We start from the raw sequence: 23,675 nt of genomic DNA, 5'->3' as shown, positions 1-23,675 counted from the left end.
TGCCGGCGGTTGTAATGGACGCCGATGGTTTTGGCCGGATAGTATATGATTGTGCTTGATCGCTTGTTTTCATAACTGTTTTTGGCCGCACACATTGCAGTGGGCTAAACTGCTTAAAGCTCTTTGTTCCACTGCTCTTTGCTTGTTTTTCCAGGTAGAGCAGGTGTTGCCGCTCTTAAGGCGAGGCATAGCCGTGCACCACTCCGGCCTGCTGCCCATCTTGAAGGAGACCATTGAGATTCTCTTTGCAGAGGGGCTCGTCAAGGTAGTACACACCACTTTCAGGGTGGTTTTTGCCGGAGCCGTGAAACACACTCTTGCAAGCCATTCTTTAGAGTCATTGGAAGGGCTTTCAGAGTACTGTATTCCTTTTCCTCGCACCACTTAGCATGGGAAATATGTATGGCAGATGCAGCCCAGTGTTTCTAGAAGTGTGAGCACCAAATTTTGTGGAGACTTTCATAGTAGCGCATTAATTCAGACACCATCCGTTTCAATTTTTGGGCAGTTCGAATTGCACAACCTAGTCCTTCTGCTCAGTTAGATTATGCGTAAAACAAAGCCCATCAAGTTGAATGTGAATTGGTTCCACCGCCACTATGCTTAGCAGAGATGTGGAGTGGATAGAAACATCCTGCGATGGAGAGGACAGGTAAATGAAAGTTTGGCTCCCTTCGTGTTAGCGGTAACATGGCATTGGCAATTATATGCAGATGACCCTCTGAGATTTGCGTTTGACTGTAGCTCGGGTCATTTGTAGTCGCAGACCTCGAAGGCTTCAGTAGTCTGTTGAATTTGCTTGTGCTTTTGGGCCTTGGGTGACAAGACCTTTGCCAAAGTACAGTCACTGTCACCCAGAAATTATGTGTGCGAAACAAATTGGTACCTTCACTGATGTTTGTAGCGTGCCATCGCTTAGTGATGTGGAGAGAGAGGAGAGGTGGGTTGAGATTGTAGAAAAAAGAGGTTGTATCTCCCACCTCCAGCTCTTTCCCCATATCATTCCCTTCATTTTATTTACTTAATTTTTTTTTTTGCAGGATCAGTTGTTATAGACAGACCTGTAATGATGAGAAACGGAACACCTGTCCAAAGCCTAGTTACTCTATTAACTCGTGCAGTGAGCTCACCTACATATATCTTAATGTACATGTCATTTTTTGAGATGACCCCCTTTCCCCTCACAATATTGTCAGAATTCTTGGGCGAAAGAGGAAAAAAAGTATTTGGTGAGAAAAGTTGTACTTTGTTTGGCTTTCATCAGTGAATGACTTCTGTGTTTCCTGTGTGAAGATCTGGGAGGTAGCACAACAGCGTCCCACTGTTGTAAATCCATTGGTATTGCAAAGTGAAATTGCAGTCAAATTAAACCTTCCAAAAGCTATTTTTTTTTTCTGTTTTGCTTGTAGTAAATGCATATTTTTTAAACAAGCGGTTTAGTAAACAGCGTTTGTGTCGTACATCCCACGAAGTTATGCCATCACAGCATGTGTGCAGTCTAGTACATCTCGGAAGTGGGCATGCTTTGAAGATGGCAATATGGTGCTTTTTGGCATGGCCCAACCGCCCTTGGCTTGGGGGGACGTAGAGACAAAGTGTGTGGAGATATTCTGGGAAAAAAATATATATGAGGCTCGCCCGGCATGTAAATAAAAGTGAGCAGGAAGCAAAGGCTTGTAGACACTGCGTCTACATGCTTGATGTGCTACGCACATTTCTAAACCTTTTCTTCTGAATTGACACTGAAGCCTTTTGTCTTCACCCCTTGCATCATATTCGTGCAAATGCGGTACTTCTACAAGGCTTAGATTATAGGAGATAGAAAACTTGGCTAACATGAAATGTGATCAACTGCTGAAAATAAGTCATTGATGTGCATGTATATACATCATGGAATGTTTAAAGCGAGAAAAAACATTTTTATGTGTATCTATTCTAAGCTGACAATGCTTTTTAATGAGTAGGCAAATTACCATACTGCATTCGTCATAGTTGACAACAACTTGCATAGTTGGCATCAATTTCATGGATCCGCTTACATTTGGTAATGCTGTAGCTATAGATGTAATCTTTCTTGTTTTTTACCGGTGTATTTCAGAGCACTTTCTCGTTCTTGCACCGTACAGGCACTGTTTGCAACGGAAACGTTTGCGATGGGTCTCAACATGCCTGCCCGCACTGTCCTTTTCACCAACGCGAGAAAGTTTGACGGCAAGGATTTTCGATGGGTGAGGAAGATTCTTCCGTGGCGGCGGCCTGCTTGTTGCCCGGATGTGAATTGTTTTTTTATTATTATTATTTATTATTTACTCATTCAGGTCACTTCGGGAGAGTACATCCAGATGAGTGGCCGTGCTGGACGGCGTGGTTTGGATGATCGCGGTATTGTTATACTCATGGTTGACGAGAAAATGAGTCCAAGTGCTGGCAAGGATATCGTCAAGGTGAGAGACCGTTCAGGGGCGGCCTGAAATGTGACCCTTTGGAAACAATTTATGCTAAAGTTGAGCTTATGTTCAGTGCATGTCTTCTGCACTGCATTCTCTCTTTTCTCTTGGCTGGGCGACTGACATAATCTAGCTCCTTTGGCCAACAGGGCTTGCCCGATCCAATCAACAGTGCGTTCCACCTGACGTACAACATGGTGTTGAACCTGATGCGGGTGGAAGAGGTGAACCCGGAGTACATCCTGGAGCGGTCCTTCTTCCAGTTTCAAAACAACGCAACCATACCGGCCCTTCATGATAGTGAGTTTAGGATGCCTTGAATGTGGGAGGTTTTCCCGTAATGGACTTCCAATTCATTTTTGATCAGTATAACCAAACTTTTTCATGCTAGGCTTGTCTTGGCTTCAGTTGCATCAGCATATGCAGGAAAAAATAAGCCAGCCTTTATGCAGGGCACGTATACAGTGGAACCTCGGTGGTAGGAATCTCACGGAATCACGGAAAAGATTCATATCATCCGAAAGTTTGTATCGTCAAACAAAAATCGGTATGTCAAAGTATGGGAAAAACACTCACGCAAATCTGTTTGCGGCTTTGACGGGCGCCTGCAATACCTGGCGGGATATAGGTGTCTTCTACTTAAATCGTTGTCCGTCTTACTTGGGACACCCCGTATAAACGTCCTATAGTAATGATTACACAAAATGCAGTGAACAAAGGGTCAGGTGAAGCTTCGGTCGTAGGCCAAACTTGTTTCATGTGAGCGATATCATCTTCCTTCCCTCTCTCTACTAATTGTAATGATAATTAATGATTATTTCGCAGAGAGGTTTTTTTTTTTTTTTCCAAGCGAGAGACAGTTACTGTAACTGTCTGTCTGTAATCTCTGGGACTGTATTTACTTCGAATTGAACCAGTGAGCTTTGAAAATAGGCAAAAGCATTTCCAACTTCCCCATGAGATTGCGTGCTCGCGCCTTCCATTTGCAGAGCTGCGGAAGTTGGAGGCGGAGCTGGAGTCCTTCCAGATCCCAAACGAGATGGAGGTGGCCTCGTACTACAAGGTGCGCCAGCAACTGGCCTCCCTCTCGCGGGAGCTGCAGGCTTTTCTCACTAAGCCCCAGTACTGTGTGCCTTACCTGCAGCCGGGACGGATGGTTCGCGTGAGTGCCTTCTACTTCGATCCTTCCCATCCTTTTTTTTTCCGCTCCTAGTTTTCCATCATTCACAAAATGAACCTTGAGGGGCAGATAGTTCGAGCATCTGTCTCACGTGTGGAAAGTGTGGTTTGAGCCCTGTTGCCACCGGATGCCCATTCGTTTTTCAATGAGTAAAAAATTTATTCCGGCCTGGCAAGAAACCGTCAGTTGTGTTGATTCCCCACCCAGCTGCCGTTTGCCTTTAAAGTCGACCCTTCAATATTAGAACTCGGAGTGCACCAGAAATCTGCGCGAATAAACCGACTGTCCTGCGAATTAATGAGAGTTAACTATATTATCAAATTGCAGTGGAATGCTGCTGTTTGTTGCATAATGGATTTGTGATGCCCTCTGTATGTAGGGAAGAAACTAACGCTTTGCCGTACGTGCCCCTGAGCAGAGAGAGCGCCACTGTGCGATGTGGCAAGTCTTGCATCGGCCATTCCAGTCAGTTGTCGTCGAATGTTGCGTCGCACAGTTGTCAACACGCGTCGTGACAATATTTAGCGAGTTTCCTTGCGTTCATTTTGTTGCATTTCTTTTGCAGGTTCACAATGGCGAATATGACTTCGGGTGGGGCGTCATCGTTGGCTACTCGAAAAAGAAAGTGGTTGCCCAACGAGTGAGTTGCCATTTTTTTCTCTCCCTCTCTCTCTCTCTCTCTCTCATTCGATCAACAACCCACAGGAAGGATTGTATCATGGCTCTCAACAAGCCTTGCAGAGTACCTGTTAAGTCACCCATTAAGTGTATCTAACTTGCTCATGATTAGTGTGATCCAAGATAGGGCGTGATAAGTGTACCATTGCACTGGATTAGGACCGACCAAGTGAGGTTAGGCAGTATGTGTTGACACTGATTACAATAGTAATGTTGGTGCAAGAGAAAGGAGTGGCTTGTTTTGCGGAGGAGATGCACAGCAATATAATATGGCTGCTGCCTTGCTGTTTTTGGAGCTTCGTTGAAATTCTCCCATATTTTTTTTTTTTTTAGTCGATATTTATTGCCTCAGGGCATCAGTAGGTTATGAGATGAAGGATGAATAAATGATTTCTGTGACATGTAATTGCCATAATCGCCAGACAAGGCGAGGTACACCCTTTGTCAAAAGTTCCCAGGGGGTCTACTTCTGAGCCATACTATGTGGCTTGTAATGCATTCCCAGGTTCCCAAACTCTCTGAAGGCAAGATTTTTCGTCCTACCCTTTCCAATGGCTAGCACTTCCACGATTGTTAAAGAAGTCATAATATACGGCTTAAAAGCAAACCCTCTGGGATCTAAACTTTTGACAAAGGCTATACATGTGGCATATCCTTGGAGAGTATGCACTATGTGCAGTGTAAGAACTGTTATGTTGACACTTTGTCCGACACATTGACCAAATCTCGTTTGCTGTGCTGTACTCGTGGCGCCATCTGTCAGCATTTCGGGCAAGTACGAGGAGCGGTGATTGGTTCATCAGGCTCACAAAGCCATGGAGCTGCCTGTATCTTAATGCTCCTGCATTGAGATGCATTCTGGCAATATGCGCACAATATATATATATTATATATTAACAAAACCTTGAGATGCCACCGAAAGCAGGGTACAACATTTAGCAATGTGCGCTGCATAAGCTCCACACTGCTGATAACACGAAGTGGCACTGGCGGTTATTCAACAGTGTCTCTGCACCGTACCCCCGCTGCCGCGGTCGGTGCATGCACTAGAGTGTAAACGTCTCTGTACACACTTCACCGCAGCGGGTGGTGAGTGTTGAGCACCTGTATATTGGTAAATTGTAGTACTGTCAACATTTGGTCCACTTCCGACTTTTACTGATCATTTGCCTATTTGTCTAAAAGTTCCTCTACTCTTGCCCTTAAAGCTGGCAGAGTAGGTTTTGCATAGCTATAGTTAAAAACAACACCTATAGCATTGACATCTTATTGTACAGTGTTACACAGTAACTAGGAGTAAAAACCTGACATTCCTAGTTTAATTCAGTACTGGTTTCATTAAAAAAAATTATTAACCACGAATACCGCTCTTGCAGCTTAAAGAAAGATATTTCATCATTATCCATGGCATAGTGTATGCAATGAGCACCGTTACATTTCCTTTTTTTTTTCTTACCTTTAATGAACGTGGTAAAGCTAAACTGCTGCTGTTGCTTATTGCTGACACACAGAGTGGCACGGCATATGAAGATGCAAAAGTGAATTGTTGCTTGGTGTTTGCATGTGTGTTTGCTCAGGGAGAGTCTGGCCTCAAGGAGCCCATGGTGATTGCTGAGGTACTCCTCAATGTCTCTAAGGAGAGTGCCCAGACGAAGCTCACGTCCAAAATGACGCCACCCAAGCCGGGAGAGAAGGGGGAAATGCAGGTTTGTCTATGCTCTCCATCACACACTCATTCACTCCAGTGTATTGCAGTGCTTGTGCTCTGCTTATATTGTTGGTACATTGGTTTCAGTTCAGTGCAGTCTGGCACATTTTAAAGTTTCGGTACACTTCGAAAGTGTAGTTTTAATAACTTTGATATTGTGCAGATACTTTAGTTGTGTATAGCGACACATTGTTTCTTTTTCTTTTTTTTTTTTTTGGTGTGTAGCACTACTAGCTGCATTCACGAATTTTGCTCATGTCTGTTCGAAGCCGTTCACTTTCTGTATCTCTCTCGCTGCCTGAACTTGAAGTGGCGAAAGAGAGTGGCAACGTGCATCACGCGTTTTAGCTAAGGGGGAGATGCACCCAGTGAGAAAACGGGGACGTGTCACAGTTACGGACGCCGCGGTCCAGATTACAAGACTGCGTTCGTTTGTCTGCACTAAATTGTAAATAAAAAAAACAAACAAAAATGAGCAATGTGCAGGTAGTGGAATCATATGCGTGGTAACGTTTTATATCAAAGCAAAATATAGCATAACAGGCTGTAAAGTGCTCAGAAATGTACAGAGTGATGTAGGCAGTGCCGCGCACCTACTTCGTGTTTGCAAATCGGCCGTAATATATTTTTTTCTTCTCATTTGGCTGATTCCAGGTAATTCCCATGCCCATCGACAACATCAGCAAGATGAGCTCAGTCCGCCTGTTCTACAACCAGGACCTCAAGTCTTCTGACCACCGAGCTGCTGTCTTCAAGTCCATCAGGGTGCGTTCTTGGATTAAGTTTGCCTGAAGCAGCGGACACACAAAACACGACAAATGGCTCTGGAGCCGCCGGTAGAAAGACGCGGCAACGGCAATGAGATAATTGACTACGAGCCGATTTATCCAGATGTGCACGCGGTGACCGCTTACGTTTTTTTCAAACGGCCCAACGGCTGTGGCTCGGCGAACCGGGTCACACTGGCGCTTTGTGGAGATTGTGCACGCATCCTGCAATGTAAGCAATTGTCGATTACAACAGCTCACTGTTGCCACAACTATACTGGATCACCATTTTCATTCACTAAAACCTGTGAAGGCTGCCGCGGATGGCGCGTCGACGGTCGGCTTATGTCGTTAATTTCGGTCGCCATAGTCGAGACCACGGAGTGGCGCAGCAGTGAAGTGCTGCTTGGTGGTTTTATACGTAGTACACGTTCGTATCAGAAAAGACATCATCATCATCAGCCTTTTCAGAAAAGATAAATGTTATCAAAAGGACTGCCTGATATACTCATGCAACAGCAGCGTACGCCTGCCCAAGTGCAGAGCTTTCGGAAACGGTACCTCCCGCAGGTACGCCTTGCGCGACTTCCAAAGGTCACCACCATGCGCCACCTCCTCTGCCTGCGAATGACAGAAAAAGTAGTGTTTAAAAATGAATAACAAACCGTTGGCTTTGTTCCAATGGTTTTCAAACTTGGGAGATTGCTCAAAAGCACTCATACTACACATGGAACACATTTATCAGTGGCCTTACAAGCCTTTCTTTCTGTGGCCCTTTAATAAATGGCATTTAGACTGTGCATGTAGCTGCATATGGTGGTAGTGGTTCCATGCCTTAGCTCTTATGTGGACATTGCAGGCACTACTAAAGTTCAGGTTACTTTAATTTCATTTTGACTTTTTCTCTTCACTCTTTGAGCCCTTATTTTTATATGTTCAGGACTGTGGGTTTCAGCATGGCAATTTTTTTTGTGTGTTTTGTTATAAGCTTGGCTTTTATTTCAAAACTTGTCACACTTAGCTGGTAGTCTTGGTTTTGGCCTTCCAGTGATTGGGTTGACAATAGGAGGGATTGTTACCATGGACTGCCATTTATGATTGTAGTGAAAGGCATTTTCTGCTGTCTTGGGGCAAGAGATTCGTCTCCTTATAGCATTCGTGGCACTCTTCACTGATTTTATTTAATTTCGTTCCATGAATCTGTTTCAGGAAGTGGAAGAGAGGTTTCCCAAGGGCGTGCCGTTGGTCGACCCTTTCGAAGACCTCAACATTAAAGACAGCAACATGAGGGAAGTTGTCAAGGTGAGCAGTGTGGTCACTCTGTGAAAAGAGCACGGATAAAATCTAGATATACCTTTTAAGGTACTGCACGCTCTGTGCAAGGGCAGTGTATGCAAAATTTATGCGAGATTGCGTGTATGCGCAGACAGTTATCCTTGTGCCACCCAAGAGCCCGGAAACTGCATGCACTAAAATAGAATGGTAAAGCGAATTTCTCGCAGGTTTTTGCCACATTTCTGCAACAAACGGCATGGTGGCACCGCTACCTCAGATCTAGTAATTTGTTTTGTAGGTTATGGACAACTATCTGAAATTTCAAGTCAGAATAAACTTTACAAATTTAGTGCTGTAAATTGTAAAGAACTGTTGGAACGTAACGAAGCCTTTCTAACTTCATCACTTGAGGGTATAAGAAGTGTCCACTCTGTCAATGAGACTCACTTGAGGGTACGAGAAGTGTCCACTCTGTCACGAGACTCACTTCAGGGTACGAGAAGTGTCCACTCTGTCAACGAGACTCAGAAGATGGGTTTAAGTGATTGTGAACCATCAGTAATGGAGCTTGCCAGCTCTGGCAATGGGATAGACTTGTATGAGGACTGAAATATGTGTCCGAATTCACCGAAGTGTTGAAGGTTACCATGCGGTGATGCTTTCCTTGTGAGAGTTGCTGAAAGGCATCTGTCCCTGTCAAACCAAATTCAAACAGTTTTCGGTGCACTACAACGATGAGATAAAAATCACAGCAGATGCCTCAAAGCCGGCAAATTTAGTCGGGGCAAGGATTTCGTTGTGCACGGAGGACAAGGAAGCATGGCCCAGTGTGTTATGTTTTCTTTTTTTTGTGTGTGTTAATGCTTTGTGTCTGTTATTGTAGACAAAAAGGGGATGTGAAAACTTGATTTGGCATGCATCTGGAATGTTCAGAACGGCTATGGGGCATTTGACTGCATATGTGACAGCGAGTATTATGTAAGCTAAGCTTGTTAATGATCCATTGTGAGGAATCATCGCCGCTTACGTTGAGAGGGCATCGTAGATTGGTTAGCGGATTGGTTAGTAAAATCCTTGTGACCGTTAGCAAATTTGCATTGCTCTAGGTACCGACTTTGGTCGAGCTTTATTTCAAACGCCTGGTTTTGCCAACACCATCAAAGTATCCTGCGGCTGAGGGTTCTTTTATGTTTTGGAAGTTGCAGCTTCTATTTGACTGTGCACAGCAGTTTGATACTCTCAACTCTTTACTGTGAAAAACGACTAGCACTGCGAAATCATTTAAACTTTTCTATTGTGACGGAATGTGACGAAATGAGCTGTAAAGAGTTACTGCGTTACTACAGCAGTTTATACGCACACCTCTCTACTGTGAAAAACGACCAGCACTGCGAAATCATTTAAACTTTTCTGTTGTGACAGAATGAGCTTTAAAGAGTTACCGTGTTGCTTGGGCACTAAGAGGCGAGAGTAACGATCCTGGTTACCATCTTTGCCACCTTTACTTGTGAATGTGCCCTTTTATTTCACTTGTGAACGCATAAATTTTTCTTAACATTGGCTTCTTTTAATCAGTTTACCACTCAGGTGTTTTTTGCATGTTTTTGGGAAGGAAAAATACTGATGTGTATTCTTAATGCATGTAAATGCAGTATTGCATGCCGTAATTTTCTCTAAGGTAGTTATCGATAGAAGTTTGACTGCTTTGTTTGACTGACTCTCGGTTCTTGGGTCGTTTGCAGAAAATCGAGGCTTTTGAGAATCGGATGTATGCCCATCCGCTGCATTCAAGGCCGGATCTTCCAAAGCTCTACGGAGAGTACGAGAAGAAAATGAAGGTGAAGTGATGATGAAGGGGTTTTGCAGCACACATCTTTGAGGCTAATAGCTGCTTATTGGATTGTGTATAATGAACTTGCCTGTCAAAAGCAATCGGCCATTTGCAGTTTGAGGCTTCCCTAACTACTTAACAGAGTTTTTGTTCCACTAGTCTGTACTAACAGAGCGTCTGTGTTACTGGTTCGGGCTGTTCAAATTTTACCATCTTAAACTAGGGCTCTGTTTTTTCACGCCCGAAATGTGGAACAGATTAGAGGAAGTTTTATTACCCTGAAGGTCCAGTTTTCCAGAAAATGCAGCGTCAGTGTTGTTGTGTTGCGCAGGTGAAAAGTCACGAGTACACCTCTGGCAGATAGTAGTGGCAGGCATTTTCTTGGGTGGGCTTTTCTTTTGAAATGGGATGGTGAAACGGGGTTTGAACCGAGGACCTTTAGATCTCAATTCAGAACCGCTGTGCAATGCAGGCGTGCTCGCACGGCTCGGTTAAAGTGGGGCTTCACGTCTATGTCAGGTGGTCTTTGACATAATGCGGTAGCTTGTGACTATATGCTAATCAGTACATGGGAAATAGATGCACAAATTAAGGAAAGTGCATGTACAAATCAAGGATCTTCGAAAGAAGCCGCAAGTGCATGTTCCATTAATGCTATTGTGTCATGCCCTTATGGGCAGATATTAACTTTTCCCCAAGTTTTTGTTGTTTGTTTGACCTAATTTTGATGTGCCTTCTGGACTGTGGAACCCACAGGTGGCACAAGAGATTAGGGATGCGAAGAACGAACTGAAGAAGGCGAAGGCGCTGCTACAGATGGACGAGCTGAAGTGCCGCAAGCGAGTCCTTAGGCGGCTCGGCTACTCTACGGCTGCCGACGTCATGGAGATCAAGGGCAAGGTTGCCTGTGAACTGAGCAGGTGAGTGGCTGGTGCTGTTTCAATCAGGCGCGACTCTGTGTCGCTTTGGAAGTATCATATTTTCACACTTACTGGCTGCGACAAAAATTGATAAAATGCGTTTGAAAAGTGAAGGTGGGGCCATAGCAGTTGTTTGAGGGGGAACCTTTTGTCACCCCTTAAAACCTCTGTAGTTTTCGTCATTGCATTTTTGTAAAGGTGGACCAGCGAAATTGCATGCAAATGTTTAAGGAAGTGTTCAGTTAGTAATGTGTTTAATCAGATTCCCCAAAATAATCAGTGAAGGTGAAGGTTGGGAAATCCAACCGCATCGAAACTACATTGGACCATACTTTAGAACTAGGCACTGTATACTGCGAGGTGTTTAATTTTGTTACCAGTACACTGTAAATAGAATTCTGTTACATATTAAAATTAAGTTGCGTGAAGCGGCAAAGTGGGCAAAGCATGGCAGATGATGCTCACTGTTAAGGATGGTCGGTGAGGTTGACTCCACCGCACGAGAGAGAAGTGGCGTGGTAAATCGTTGCAAGACACTGTACCGTCACCTCGTCACGCAGCTTCGTGCCCAAGGCTTGTGCAGCCAGGCAGTCTCCGCTGACAGAAGTGATCGAAGGGCTTCATTGGGACAAGTGTCCTTTGCTGGGCTGTGGCAGCGTTCAGTATATATTGCGTGTTCATGCTGAACTTGAGTTCCATATACACAAACAATATTGCTATACTTCTACGAGGGATTTACAAAGAATGTTCTGGCTGTTCAGTATAATCAGTAATTTGATATATTAGGGCTCAGCTATATTTCAAAAGAAAAATGCCAATCTACAACTAATACAATGCGAAATTTTTCTCCCTTTTTGTGAGAATTGTACGTGTAGACTAGTTATTTTAAGTATACGAGATCACACATCAGCCCTTCTAGGATAAGAAGTGTTATTCTGAAAGTACTAAGCGCCACACAGGCTGTAATCTGCGGTGGTGTTGGACTGTGAGCCTGAACCCGGCCCCACACCATGAACACGTCTGATGGCTGTGGTGCTTCTCTGCACTTTCATCCGTTTACCACAGCATTTACCGAAACTTTCCTGAACTGGGACACTCTGTTACGTATCACAGTAATAATATATATTTAGTTACCAGAATATGGTGTCCTCACAAAGCAGGCTCTTTTCATAGAGAGCTAGAAAGCATAAATTTTTACTGTAGAAACTTGCGTGAACTGTGGTGAACCGGTGCAGCAATACAATGCTTACAAGTGTGTGGGTACATAAATCATGTCAAAGCTGTGGCATTCGTTTTGTTGCTTATGTTCCAAAATGCTGGCTTCCCTGATCTTTTCTTCCTCTTGCTCTGCAGTGCTGATGAGCTCTTGGTTACCGAGATGATCTTCAACAACACGTTCAACGACCTCAACGTGCACCAGGCTACGGCCCTGCTGAGCTGCCTCGTCTTCCAGGAGAAGTCGAACGAGATGCCCAATCTCACGGAGGAACTATCAGGCCCCTTGCGGCAGATGCAGGTCTGTAGGCCCTCCAGGTTGAGGTTGATAAGATTCTCCTAGATTGGATCATCGGGTTGAGGGAAGGAAAACGACCGCGGTTAGCTTGTCTTTGATGCTTCCAGTTGGATATTGAGGAAAGGGGAAAACAACTGTAGTCATGACACGGTGATCAGCAGCGAAGCAGGTTCAGAAATTTGCTGTTACTGGCTAGCCTTAGCTGGCACAGGGTAGGTACAATAGGAAGCCGCTTAGAGAGAGGCAATTGCCCTGCAGTCTAATATATCTATTATGACGATGACTACTGTGCAGAGGCTTGTCTTCACTTTCAAAGGCTTGCCTGTTCACACTGCAGTAAGTTGCAAGTGTCACGTGGACAATCAGACAACTGTAGTCATGACATGGTGATGAGCAACGAAGCAGGTTCCGAAATTTGAAAGAAGTCTAATAATATCTAGCTTAGCTAGTCATGACGATGATTAACGTGCAGAGGCTTGTATTCAGAGGTGTAAACCTTCAAAGGCTTGCCTCTTTGCACTGCAGTAAGTTACAAGTGTCGCGTGGACAATCATCGCAGTCTCAAAGCTTTCTTTGATCGTATTACGAGCCTTGGTCATTTTGCCTCGCTATTAATTGCCTCATTTACAACTGCACACGCTTTGGTCATTTTGCTTTGCTGTTCGCGATTTCATTTTTTCTGTGGCTGTGCATGCCGCAGCAATTAATAATGGATCTGTGTTGATGGTGCAGGAAATAGCCCGGAGGGTGGCTCGGGTCACGAAAGACGCCAAGCTGTGCATAGACGAGGACACCTATGTGAGCTCGTTCAAACCACACCTGATGGATGTTGTTTATGCCTGGAGCAAGGGAGCCTCCTTTGCGCAAGTCTGCCGCATGACCGACGTCTTTGAAGGCAAGTGCGGCGGGCCTAAAAAAAGTGAACGCTTTCTCGCCTTGTTTTAAGAGGCAGCCGTTGGAACACGCTGCTTTTATATAGCGCCAAGAAGTATTGTCCCCATGGATTTTTAAGCCCATTATACCTAGTGGCACGGGCAGAGGCACATTATTTTGTTTTTTGTTTTTTGGGTAGCCTCACCATAATATATTTCCCCATGGATTGTAGGTGTGTATATGTTTCTGCGTGTGCTATTGTAGACGGAGCGCACAGGCTCGAGCGGCATGTGGTGTAGGAAGGGGGAAACCACAGGCAGTTATATAGTCCTTTCAGGCACAGTGTCTACATTTGTGGGCGTGAACTGAAAACTATTGAATCTTGCTTATAAAGTGCGCCATTTCCAAAAAAGCGGATGCAAAATATATGCCCAGATGTCTGCACAGTCTTGTATAAGAAGAAATCGAGTCAGGCTTGTGAAATGCGCACAGGAATTCGTCGCTTGGTAGATGGCCCTGCATTTTCTGTAGCTCTGGTATGTCTCCAGTGAGCGTCAATTTTCGTCTTCATCATCGTTTTTTTTTTTTTTTTAGACTAGCAAAATGTGTTGATTTGTTTACATAATGACCTATTGTGACAGGAATGAGCCAGAAGAAGTGCCTCAACTGAGACTTTGAAAACAGTGTGAAGTCGCAATATGAGCGTACACATGAGAACCTCACTGAAGCAGCGTAATAAATTAGTAGGGAATGTTGAATTTCTTTAGAGCGCTAGAACTAGAGCTTCCACTCAGCCGTTTAGCCGTTGTGTAATGTTTGAAGCCTCCAGGCTCGTGCAACAGCGATGCTTGTGTTCGTTTCGGTGGTGTGTGTGACATCACGAGACCACATGTAATAGTGAACTGGCAAGAGCCGCCAATTTGGCCGGCACTTCTGAGATGGGACCCCTTGGATTCAGAATCGGACACGCCAGGCCACACCTAGGTCGCCAGTAGGCATGACCATGCGGCTTGGTTGGAGTGGAAATTTATATCTCTGTCAGGTGGTGTTTGACATAATATGATAGAAAACACGACTGTACGCTAATCAGGATGTGTGGCCTGGAGCTGAAGTGAAAACCGAAGAGTGCTAGCAGACCCAATTCACATTTAGCACACTACTTTGCCCGTTATTGTCTTTTGTGCAGTTTTGGCATGCTAACATAAATCTGAAAGGTGATTGTAGGTGTGCCATAAGAATAAGCCTGCCTTGCTGGTGCTCAAGTGCACAGTTTGATAGATTGAATGTTCCACTGAATGGTAGTCCAATAAACGCGAACACCAACCCTTAAATATCCTATGGGATTTTCAAGGGGATATCTGAGAGTTTGGTATAAGCAATAATGTGATATATCCAAGCTATTTGATATATCAGAGTTCGATATGACAGGATTCGATTGTAATCTATGTCTATTCCATCTTTAAAGATAGGTGCTGCCTCTCCTTTCAAGTACATGGCTGTTACAATGAACCTGTAGTATTTCCTGTGTTTTATGTTGTTTATACAAGCTCTGTCTGGTTTTCATGGGATAACCTTCTAGTTCTCATGAACCTTTCGGCTATTGAGCATGAGGACCCGAGTTCAGTCTTGGCTGCGATGGCTGCATTTTCGTAGAGGTGAAATGCAAAAGGCATGCGTATGCTTTGCGAAGAGTGCGGTGCATGTTAAGGACGCCCAGGTGGCTGAGAATAATCTGGACCCCCGATACCCCACTGCGGTTCCACTGTAGTCCACAAGTTGCTTTGGGATATTGAACCACACAGTCTATGGCTTTTACATTCTGGTTGTAGTACTATCTGCATTGTTGGCATCAGCATTGTGAGTGAAAAATCACGAGCATGGATTTGGGAGGTGGGGGAGAGGGTGGTGTTTGGAGTGGTAGTCGGGTGTTGCGACGTCGTGAGACCACATGAACATGGCGGAATTGGCAGGCACTGCCTATTCGGGTTCACCTTTGAGATTGGAGAGTGAGATCGGAATCCAGCCTTCTGTATTGAGTTGAGTATACGTCAGGTGGTCTTTCACATAATGAGGTACACTAATCAGCATGTGTGTGTGATAACAGAGGAACAAATAAAGGTTACTGATTAAGCGAGTAGCAAGGTGATTGGATGCAGACGAAGGTGTGCAAGCCCCCAGTGCTGTCGTGTCGTACCCATAGAGGCAGAGCTGTCACCCCTCCCAATTTATTTCAGTTTTGAGAAGACAAATTAAGGGAAGTAGAGTCTTAGCAAGAATATGCAATTGAAATTGCCTGTTCAAATAATCTTTTATGACGTTTGTGCAGAGAAGTCGGAACATACATGCTCTGTGAAGCGTTACAAATGCCATGCAGTTCTTTTGCATTGCCACTTGCTTTGTGCTTAGCCACAATATGTAATTCACAGCACTCTGGTAACCAACATTGTGACAAGAAGAAAGCACTCCTTGCAAAGTTTCATATATTCCTTTGTCTAGCTCAACAAATGTTTTTTAAATCGACAATAGATCCATGCCCACGCTGGTGACTGTAGTAGTAGTTCGCTAGTTACTAGCAGTACTTTGCTTCTTCATAGGTAGCATTTCTTTGTAGCGCTGTAAACCGACCAACAAAACAGTCACGTTTGGTGCCTTTATCTTTTTCTCCAGGAAGCATAATCAGGTGCATGAGAAGATTGGAGGAGCTTCTGAGGCAAATAATTCAAGCTGCAAAATGCATAGGAAACTCCGAATTGGAAAACAAATTCTCAGAAGGTGAGTCGTTGACATCTAGTTGCCATAGCAAAGCGCTGCTTATTTGTTTGTTGATTTTGTTGCATTCGTGAAACAGTCTGTAGTCGACCAGGATATATTGAACACCATGGGGATAATAATATATTTCGATGTTAAGGATAATAGTAATACACAAGGTCACCGAGAATACACTGCGCACACCCTAGTAACATGCTTCTGGCAGTGCACCGCTCTGCAAGCTGTATCATATGGTTCTTGGAACAGGCAACTTGCTAACATATGCGTAATCCTGTTGCCAGTGCGCTGTAAGTATAAAAACAATTAATTAAAAATGACGTACACTCGTGGTTCCAGTTTAGCACGTACAGGCAATGTGTTGCTGCTGCTCTTTTATTGCCCCTTTCATGACCGCGGTCTACACAAGGATTGGACACAATGAGTAATTACTCCCTTAAGCAGTTATAAATAGAACTGCGCTTCCGCTGTCTTCAGTCCACACTATGTGGTTGATCATTTGTGCTAAAGATTTTCCAAAGAGAATTTTCAGCTCGTACCTTTGTGGTGGGATTAATCCCTTGTGGCCAGTATTTAAGTCATATCAATATAACATTCAGGCACCCACTTTTTTTCTACTCACTGCAGAGAGTAGGAGTCGACCAATGCGCAGAGCACCTTTCAGGCAGTCATGTAGTGCTTTGCCGGTTTGCAGTGGGCTTAATTTACGGCTATGTTGTCTGTGGCTAAAGCTGTTTATTAATGGAAGCCCAGAAGAAAAACAAAGCGAAAACTGAAATTTTTCAGATTGCTCTTTAGTGCACCTCTAAGTGCACGGACAATTGTACTATTCGCATCATACCGTATTAGTGCGAGAGCACTAATCCAGACGTTCAGAGCCTAGTAAAACCATCTAGCAGCGTATAACCTTTGCGTGTCCTCAAATTGGCTGCGCTGTGCGGCATCAGCGCCCTCTCGCTCTTGCCTGGGCGAGTACACTGACTTCCGAGACAGTACCTTGTCCAACCAATATCTCGGAGGCAACATGTAAATGCCATGGGTGCTTTTGCTCATTATAACTAAATTTTAGTAGGGCTGAACTACCGCCACTCAGAAAAAACTTTTCATTTTGCAATTAAGAATTCGTACAGCATTTTGGTCTACTGCATGCATACCTATGTAGTAAACGAGCAACAAAGAAGCATGATTATTCGTGATTTTTATCTGATGTCATAGTATATTAAACCCAAAAGATGGCGACAGTTCTTTCTGCTTGGAGCTTTCAACTGGTTAAATTTATCATTTTTCTGCTAATTCATATCACGTTCCACAAGAAGCAACAATTTCTCTTATTCAAGAAAGGAATTCTGGCTTGCATTATTATTCGTGATTTTTACCCGTAAAAATAACACAATCTTGTTCTTCGTTCCAGCTGTCAAGCTTGTCAAGAGGGACATTGTGTTTGCTGCCAGCTTATACTTGTAGAAACAACTTGCGTCCTCTACAAAAAATTAACCATCAGATTATTGACGATCAGCTCTGTACAGTGAAGCGGCTGTATTATACACGGTCATACTTAATGTGGCTGAGGAACATGACCGTCAACGTAGAAGTTGCGAGTGGCCTTTGGAAGTGTCACCACCAAGCCTTCCAAGTCCTTGGTCAGCACAATCTGACAGCCTGTAAATAAACACCAGAATGCATCGTCGCACAAAACTGCCTTTACACAGTAAAGCAATTCCTCTCGATGCTCACTGTTATTGTTCTGGACACAGCGACAGCTTGAGTATGTCTCGCTGACACTGTTGTCGCAATCAACTGAGAGAAGAACAAATAAAGGTGTTTTGGTCATCTAATTCTATTTTTTCTCCTTATATTGCATCGCATTTTTTTGTGCGCAAGCAATAAATAGACATTATCACTTTACTATGTATTGCAGGACAAACTCATCTCCCTTATTTCTCCGAATAACCCTGTCTTGTGCCAGCTGTGGTCATCTTATCTCCCGCAAACTTCCTAACCTCATCCGCCCACCTAACTTTCTCCTGCCCCTCTTAGAATCCATATCATTAATTATATGACCGACCATCAGTTCTGTTTTTGGATTAAATGGGCTGCCAGTGTCCATTTACTTCCTCTAGATTCCAACTGGGGCATCACTAACTTGTATCTGTTCTCTAGCCCACTCAGCCAACTATAACGAATTTTTATTATGACTACAATACCTCCTAGTGCGCTCGGTGTGCCGCAAAAGTATTCATAACAAAGTTTCACACTTCTCAGAAAGCAAGTTTTGTAGTTAAAAGTTCAAGCACGATTAACCCCCTAGCAGGCTTAGACGAGCCAGATTAGTCGCATGATTAATCCAATAGCCGGTGTCTTGTTTGCATCAAGTAGGGCCTAATACAAATTTTTTTGTTTAGCCATTAGATGCTGTTATGGGCACTAAACGACTGTTTGGCTGAAATTTAATTTTAAAAAATGTCCTTTGGGGGTTAAGTACCATGACGAAACTCTGTGTAGCCGTCGAGGGGCATAGAGTAGAGACGGCGGGCAGTGCCGTAAATTCATGCGATCGATGTTGACATCACATGTCACATGAATGTAACATGTGCATACTAAAGTTTCTAATAAGCAGCAGCACGCCACCAAAATGTCACAACTACAGCGCTCGACTTTCTGATTGAGCCCGTTTGTCATTTTCAGCTGTTAGTAACAGCCACCCCTTTTCCAGTTCCGATTCCAGAAACTTTGAAAGCGATTCTTGATCCGCTGTCTTCTACTATGAATGTCATATTTTGGCTTTAGAACTCTGTTGATGTAATACTAAAAAAACCACTCCTTTTACGGAGTGACAAATTTCATTGCAGTTAACGGTAAAGTTATCACTTTGCTTTACATAGCTTGCTGCGTTGTTCTCCGTTTAAGTACTTTTTTTATTAGCTTCTACGTTTCTCACTCATAGGTGAGTACCGGTAAGGTACAGCTGTCACTTCATGCTTTCCTCTTGAATGACAACACTGGTCGGCTGCCATTCAGCAACTAAAAACCGATAGCAGTTTCTCACCTAGCCTGGAGTTTTCTTTCAGGAATGGCGCAAGGTCCAGAAGGTCATCCTCCCTACAGATGAAATTAAAATGAAGCTCATATTTCATGCTTGTGTAACTTCACTTTTCGAAAAAAAAGAAAAGATTACTTTTCGTCAGGCTCTGGCAACTTGTCGTAGTAATCCTCTTTCACGTATACGTGACAGGTTGTGCAGGCCAGGGAAGCTTCGCAAGCGCCTGCGAGAGTGAAGACGTTATGGTTACTTAAGGTGGCAAAAATGCATTAACAATCCACAAGTGGCGTAAAGTGAACTTCTTATAAGCACTATTATTAATTTAATTTTATAAAGAAACTGCAGCCGTGAGGCTAAGGCGTATTCGTAGCATTCTATGCAAACACGAAGGAGGCAGCGAGAGCTTTCCGTTGAAGACGAATTCCTCGAACATACTGAAGTTTACCGGACTACACAAGTGAGTTTACGTTTGATAGGACAACAGTGCACAATGCCATACCCTCCATCTCGACGCCATGTCGATGTGCTAAATAGAGCAGATTATCGCCAACTTTTCCACGCACCGGCACCTTCGATCCATCTTTTTTAACGAAGGTAACGTTGACACTGAAACGGAGAACCACAGGGTAAGTACACCCCGCTGTGAAGCGGCTAGTTGTCATTGTGCCATCATAAAAACGGCCCATAGACACGAGAAATGTTGGCCATACAGTGAAAGTTTAGCATCTAGCATAACATAACCACAATGAAGTACTCACACTTCATCCTCTGATTTTGGATCCTTCCACTCGTACCGCACTTCGCAGCAATGCCCTGTAAGTTTAAGTAATGCATACAAAGAGATTTAGGCAAAGCCTGAGAGACACAGAAAAAAGTTTTGCAGAGATGTAGGAAAAATGTTTTGCTTACTGTTTCTTGTGTACAGTGACCTCCGCGCTCGTACGCCAGCTGAGACTGGGTGCGAAAACGAAACACTGACAGGTATAATCACGTGTTTAAGGATGCTGCAAGTGAGAAGTGTCCCATATTTATTAGCCAAGGAGATCATATTGCCTCTCATCGATGATCAAGCTTGTCAAAACACGATTTACCATCAATTTATCATCTCCGTTTTGCCTTCATGTTTTCAAATTGCGGGCGCCGCCATTTTGATTTGTAGGAGAGCGGTAAAATGTTAGTTGTAAACCCATAACTTCAAGTAGTAAAGTTCAATAATAATTTAAAAACTGCGTAATATTTTAAAATATTTCATTCTTTATTTTTAGTACTTAAATTTTTATAAAAACTTCACTTGTTTCCTGGCCAATCCTGGTAGCGCTAGGCCTTCACCGCCCATTAATGGCAGACGCCGTTCGGACGCAAGGTGTCGGACATGCGGCAGTCGGGCGGCTCGTGTGATCTTGTGTTGTGGTGGTCAAGTCGTGTCTGTGCAGCCGCCGCGGTGGTGTCGTTGGTGGTCGACCTGGCGCGATGAATCGGCTACGCCGGACGACGGTTACGTGACGAAGTCGCACCAGCGAAGCTGGCCTCGCAAGCACCGCCGGAGCTGTGGGCTGTGCAGTGCGGCGGCGGTGTTTGTTGACCCCCCGAAAGGGAACATGGCGGCAGCTTCTTCCGAAATTCGGGCCCTGCTGCGGACCGCTCTCCTCCACTTGCTCGTCATCGTCGCTGTTGTGTCCGATTGCGTTCTGTGCGCGGGCCATGGTGAAGCGAAACCTTCGATCAAACTCTTCGGGAACATTAGCAAGTTCGCGGACCGATTGGAGGTGCACGAGTTTCTCAAGAGCAACTTGTTTCTCCCGTCACCGCTCGCCAAGGAAGCATCGGCGTCGTCAGCCTCGTCTGCCGACAGTGCGGCCGCCGAGCGACAAGATGCGATCGCGGACAGCATATACCTGCAGGTGGAAGCGCGCTCGCTGGGTTCACACTTGCGCAAGATCAGCAACGAAGAGCTGGGAGTCACTGCCATGCAGGTGAGCGACCGCGCGACACCTGTGTCTTCGCCCGAGAGCAGTGCCAAATTTTGTTTAGAAACGACAGTAAACGCAAACAACAGAAAAGAAATTAACCGTTTGGTGTCAACTTCCGTAAACAAATGCACGCTTGTGCCTTTATTTTAAACGTTGCCTCTTACCGATGGTGTTTCTGCTATTGAAACCACGGGCGCTAGTTTGGATAGCTCCGGACTTCGGTTACCGCACGAAGCTTTGCGACCCATTTCGTGTGTGCCTGTCAAACGACCGGGGACGGTAATTTCCTGAATGGAGTCGATTACTGCTTGCGGCGCTGATCGTCTTTTCGGGTGTTGTGCGCTTGTGTGTGCGCCGTTTTCTTTCGCTAGGAGAGTCCTCTCTCGCTGCTTCGGCTGCCCCCGTGTTTGCTGCCTGCTGCTTATTGATTGGAAATAGGCGAGGCTGCTTTGATGCGTGCGGTCACGTTTTCGCGCTTCTTTCCTGTGTTGCAGCTCGCAGCTCACGTGCCGGTGCTCTGTGATGGACCTGTGCTTTTTTATTTCCTTTTTTTTCCGGGGAAAGAGGGTTTTTCTTACTCTGCGTTACGCCTGTCATGTGAGAGAAGCGATCATCTCGGGCCTCCGAAATAACGGTCTGATCGCCACAGTTTCTATCATGTCTATTATTATTATTATTATTTATTTATTTTTTTTTTTTTTGCCGGAACATTGCCTCGAGTACTAACAGAGTCTTTCCGGCGGTATTTGTGTCCATGAGCGCTCAGCATTTAATTGATACTTTCGTTCAAGAGAGTTGATTCCTGTTAGCAAACTGAACGCTTGCTGACACCCGACCAGCTCCAGCTCGTTACATCGACTGATTCATTTCCTTCACCGACTTGGTCCTTTCCTGTTTCCTTTGGCGATTTAAAGTCATTTTCTTCTCCCATTCGTACAGAAAAGCCCAGTCAGTGCAGTGCGCTCTCGCTTTCATCTGCAATCAGTCGCCGGCCGTTTAAAGAGCCTCAATGTCGCTGAAGGACCTTTAACAGAGCGAGTCTTGGCACCGAATGTGTGTCTGTGTGTGCGCAAATGATATTGTCACACTGACGCGGCGCTCGAGTTGGTCGCTTTATCGGAAAAGCGGAGCTCGATAGCGCGCGCATCCTCACCGACCTCCCATCGAGCGGACAAAAAAGAGTGTTTGCCGACCGTGATCGTGTTGGAACATGCCTCGCTTTGCCTGGAAAAGGAAGTAGAAAGTGGGGGGGGGGGGGGGGGGGGAGATGACTGAGTCACGTGATGTTACATTAAGGAGAGAACTGTACAGTATGGTCAGAATAAGACCCAACAGGATTTACTATCTCTAAGAAAACTTTCGAGCAGGTGTGGTACCTTGGAAGAGACCTTGTGCAAGGTCGTCACGCTCCCAGCTGTTGCTAATGTGGATCTTTTGTTGCTGCTGAAAGCTTTCTGCGGGTTGTATGCCCCATTATTTTCATGCACACGCTACGTGACAGCTCACCCACTGTTGCTGGCTTTGGGACTAAAGACTCGGCTCTAATGTTGGCAAATGCGTTGCATGTAGAGAAACTGAATTATGTACTTATGCAGCCGTAGAAGACCATGTGCTCTTCACTATGCTTGAATGTGCACCTTGTATAATACTTCTGCCATGTGTACACAAGAAGTGGCAATGATATGGTGTTAGGCGTGCTGGTTTGTAACGATGGGAAGGCATGTTGTGCAAAAAAGACAACCACTTTTTTTTTTTTACAACATACCTTCCTATCGAAATGACAGTGAGTATATAAAGTATTATGTTTGTAATGCCAATGGGCTCTTTCAAGAGCAGTGCCACATGTCCAGGTTAACATTATTGTATGTCAAAAAATGTAAATTCATGAAAGCCAATGAAAAAATTGTGGCTTCTATAAAGCACTCTTTGTTTGCACAGAGTTCTGGCAATATTGTTAAAATGTTATGCCAAAATTATCTTGCATAAACAATCTATAGTATGCTATTATTTGGCTAGCCCAAAAAGTATCCAATGAAGCTATGTGTAATGTACACATAAGCCAAGAGTAACAATCTATAGTATGCTATTATTTGGCTAGCCCAAAAAGTATCCAATGAAGCTATGTGTAATGTACACATAAGCCAAGAGTATTAAAGATGGCGCCAGCCGCAACAAAAATTTCGTGGCGATGCCTTGTCTTGTCTAATTTAATTAAACCATTCGTTACAGTATCTTTTGCTTGTGGCTTTAATTTAAAAATGCCATTGTGATGCTAGTGCTCACTGGGGAGCCCCAGTAGGTCGAAATTAATCCATAGCTCTCCTCTGCAATGTCTCCCATAGTGGATGTGCGGGTTTGGGATGTTGAGAAGAGATTCAAAACTGGATATAAAGGCCCAGTGTTTTTTGCACAATGAAAACCTTTGTGCCTAAGTTACCCTGCCCAGCTGCCAGATGGTATGTCAAAGTACAGCTTTCACCACTGCTTGCCTCTCTCCACATGTAAAGACGCATGTTGCGGTGATGATAGTCTTATACCTCTTGAGCCAGAAATTCATAACGCTGTGGCATCATCTGGTAACATCAGCTAAAGGTAATTCATCAATTATACTAATAAAACATCACTTTTCATTGAAATGGAGATTTAAGAAAGCGTGAATAACATCTAAAGCTTTCGAATGGTGAAAAGACATGGCGCTCCACTATGG

The 23,675-nt window shown here is 44.3% G+C and overlaps 3 protein-coding genes across 5 annotated transcripts in view; 2 read left to right on the top strand and 1 right to left on the bottom strand.

Moving 5' to 3' along the window:
• The window catches only part of Mtr4 (exosome RNA helicase Mtr4), a 28,721-nt gene extending 11,036 nt beyond the window's left edge, over positions 1-17,685 (top strand). Inside the window, exons 12-26 of one of the 2 annotated variants that reach the window (XM_084576735.1) lie at positions 155-265; positions 2,127-2,228; positions 2,319-2,444; positions 2,597-2,747; positions 3,437-3,609; positions 4,193-4,267; positions 5,883-6,011; positions 6,668-6,778; positions 7,990-8,082; positions 9,798-9,893; positions 10,643-10,806; positions 12,160-12,322; positions 13,052-13,214; positions 15,860-15,964; positions 17,370-17,685. In XM_084576735.1, coding sequence (XP_084432861.1) covers positions 155-265; positions 2,127-2,228; positions 2,319-2,444; positions 2,597-2,747; positions 3,437-3,609; positions 4,193-4,267; positions 5,883-6,011; positions 6,668-6,778; positions 7,990-8,082; positions 9,798-9,893; positions 10,643-10,806; positions 12,160-12,322; positions 13,052-13,214; positions 15,860-15,964; positions 17,370-17,422 — 1,815 coding nt within the window. In that variant the 3' untranslated portion in view covers positions 17,423-17,685. The remainder of the gene's footprint in view (positions 1-154; positions 266-2,126; positions 2,229-2,318; positions 2,445-2,596; positions 2,748-3,436; positions 3,610-4,192; positions 4,268-5,882; positions 6,012-6,667; positions 6,779-7,989; positions 8,083-9,797; positions 9,894-10,642; positions 10,807-12,159; positions 12,323-13,051; positions 13,215-15,859; positions 15,965-17,369) is intronic. The other variant, XM_084576734.1, reaches the window with a different exon arrangement.
• Positions 12,342-20,151, bottom strand: Fdx1 (Adrenodoxin-like protein 1, mitochondrial Ferredoxin 1). Of its 2 annotated transcripts, none has more exons than XM_084576739.1 (7): positions 19,908-20,151; positions 19,757-19,811; positions 19,498-19,604; positions 19,134-19,221; positions 19,005-19,057; positions 17,514-17,617; positions 12,342-12,360 (listed from the first exon to the last, which is right to left on the bottom strand). In XM_084576739.1, exons 1-6 carry the CDS (start codon positions 20,056-20,058, stop codon positions 17,514-17,516), a joined length of 558 nt encoding a protein of 185 aa, XP_084432865.1. In that variant the 5' UTR covers positions 20,059-20,151; the 3' UTR covers positions 12,342-12,360. The 2 variants fall into 2 exon arrangements, with proteins under 2 accessions (XP_084432865.1, XP_084432864.1); XM_084576738.1 differs by lacking the exon at positions 12,342-12,360 and adding an exon at positions 15,829-17,438.
• A 174-nt stretch (positions 20,152-20,325) lies between these two features.
• LOC146181730 (VWFA and cache domain-containing protein 1) overlaps positions 20,326-23,675 on the top strand; it is a 71,949-nt gene continuing 68,599 nt past the window's right edge. The window contains exon 1 of the mRNA XM_084576733.1: positions 20,326-20,971. Coding sequence (XP_084432859.1) covers positions 20,597-20,971 — 375 coding nt within the window. The 5' untranslated portion in view covers positions 20,326-20,596. The remainder of the gene's footprint in view (positions 20,972-23,675) is intronic.

Source organism: Amblyomma maculatum, chromosome 8 (genome assembly GCF_055883805.1).
Source record: "Amblyomma maculatum isolate TAMU_Amacu chromosome 8, ASM5588380v1, whole genome shotgun sequence".
In the NCBI taxonomy this organism is placed as follows: Eukaryota; Metazoa; Arthropoda; class Arachnida; order Ixodida; family Ixodidae; genus Amblyomma; species Amblyomma maculatum.
The sequence above is the reverse complement of the archived record's forward strand: the minus strand, read 5'-3'. Positions and strand labels throughout refer to the sequence as shown.

Coding starts and splice junctions, on each gene's coding strand:
- Fdx1 (XM_084576739.1), bottom strand. CDS start 20,058: ATGAGAGGCAATATGATCTCCTTGGCTAATAAATATGGGACACTTCTC. Junction 19,812..19,907: donor GTCACTGTACACAAGAAACA/GTAAGCAAAACA, acceptor TTAAACTTACAG/GGCATTGCTGCGAAGTGCGG. Junction 17,618..19,004: donor GAAAGAAAACTCCAGGCTAG/GTGAGAAACTGC, acceptor GTTTATTTACAG/GCTGTCAGATTGTGCTGACC.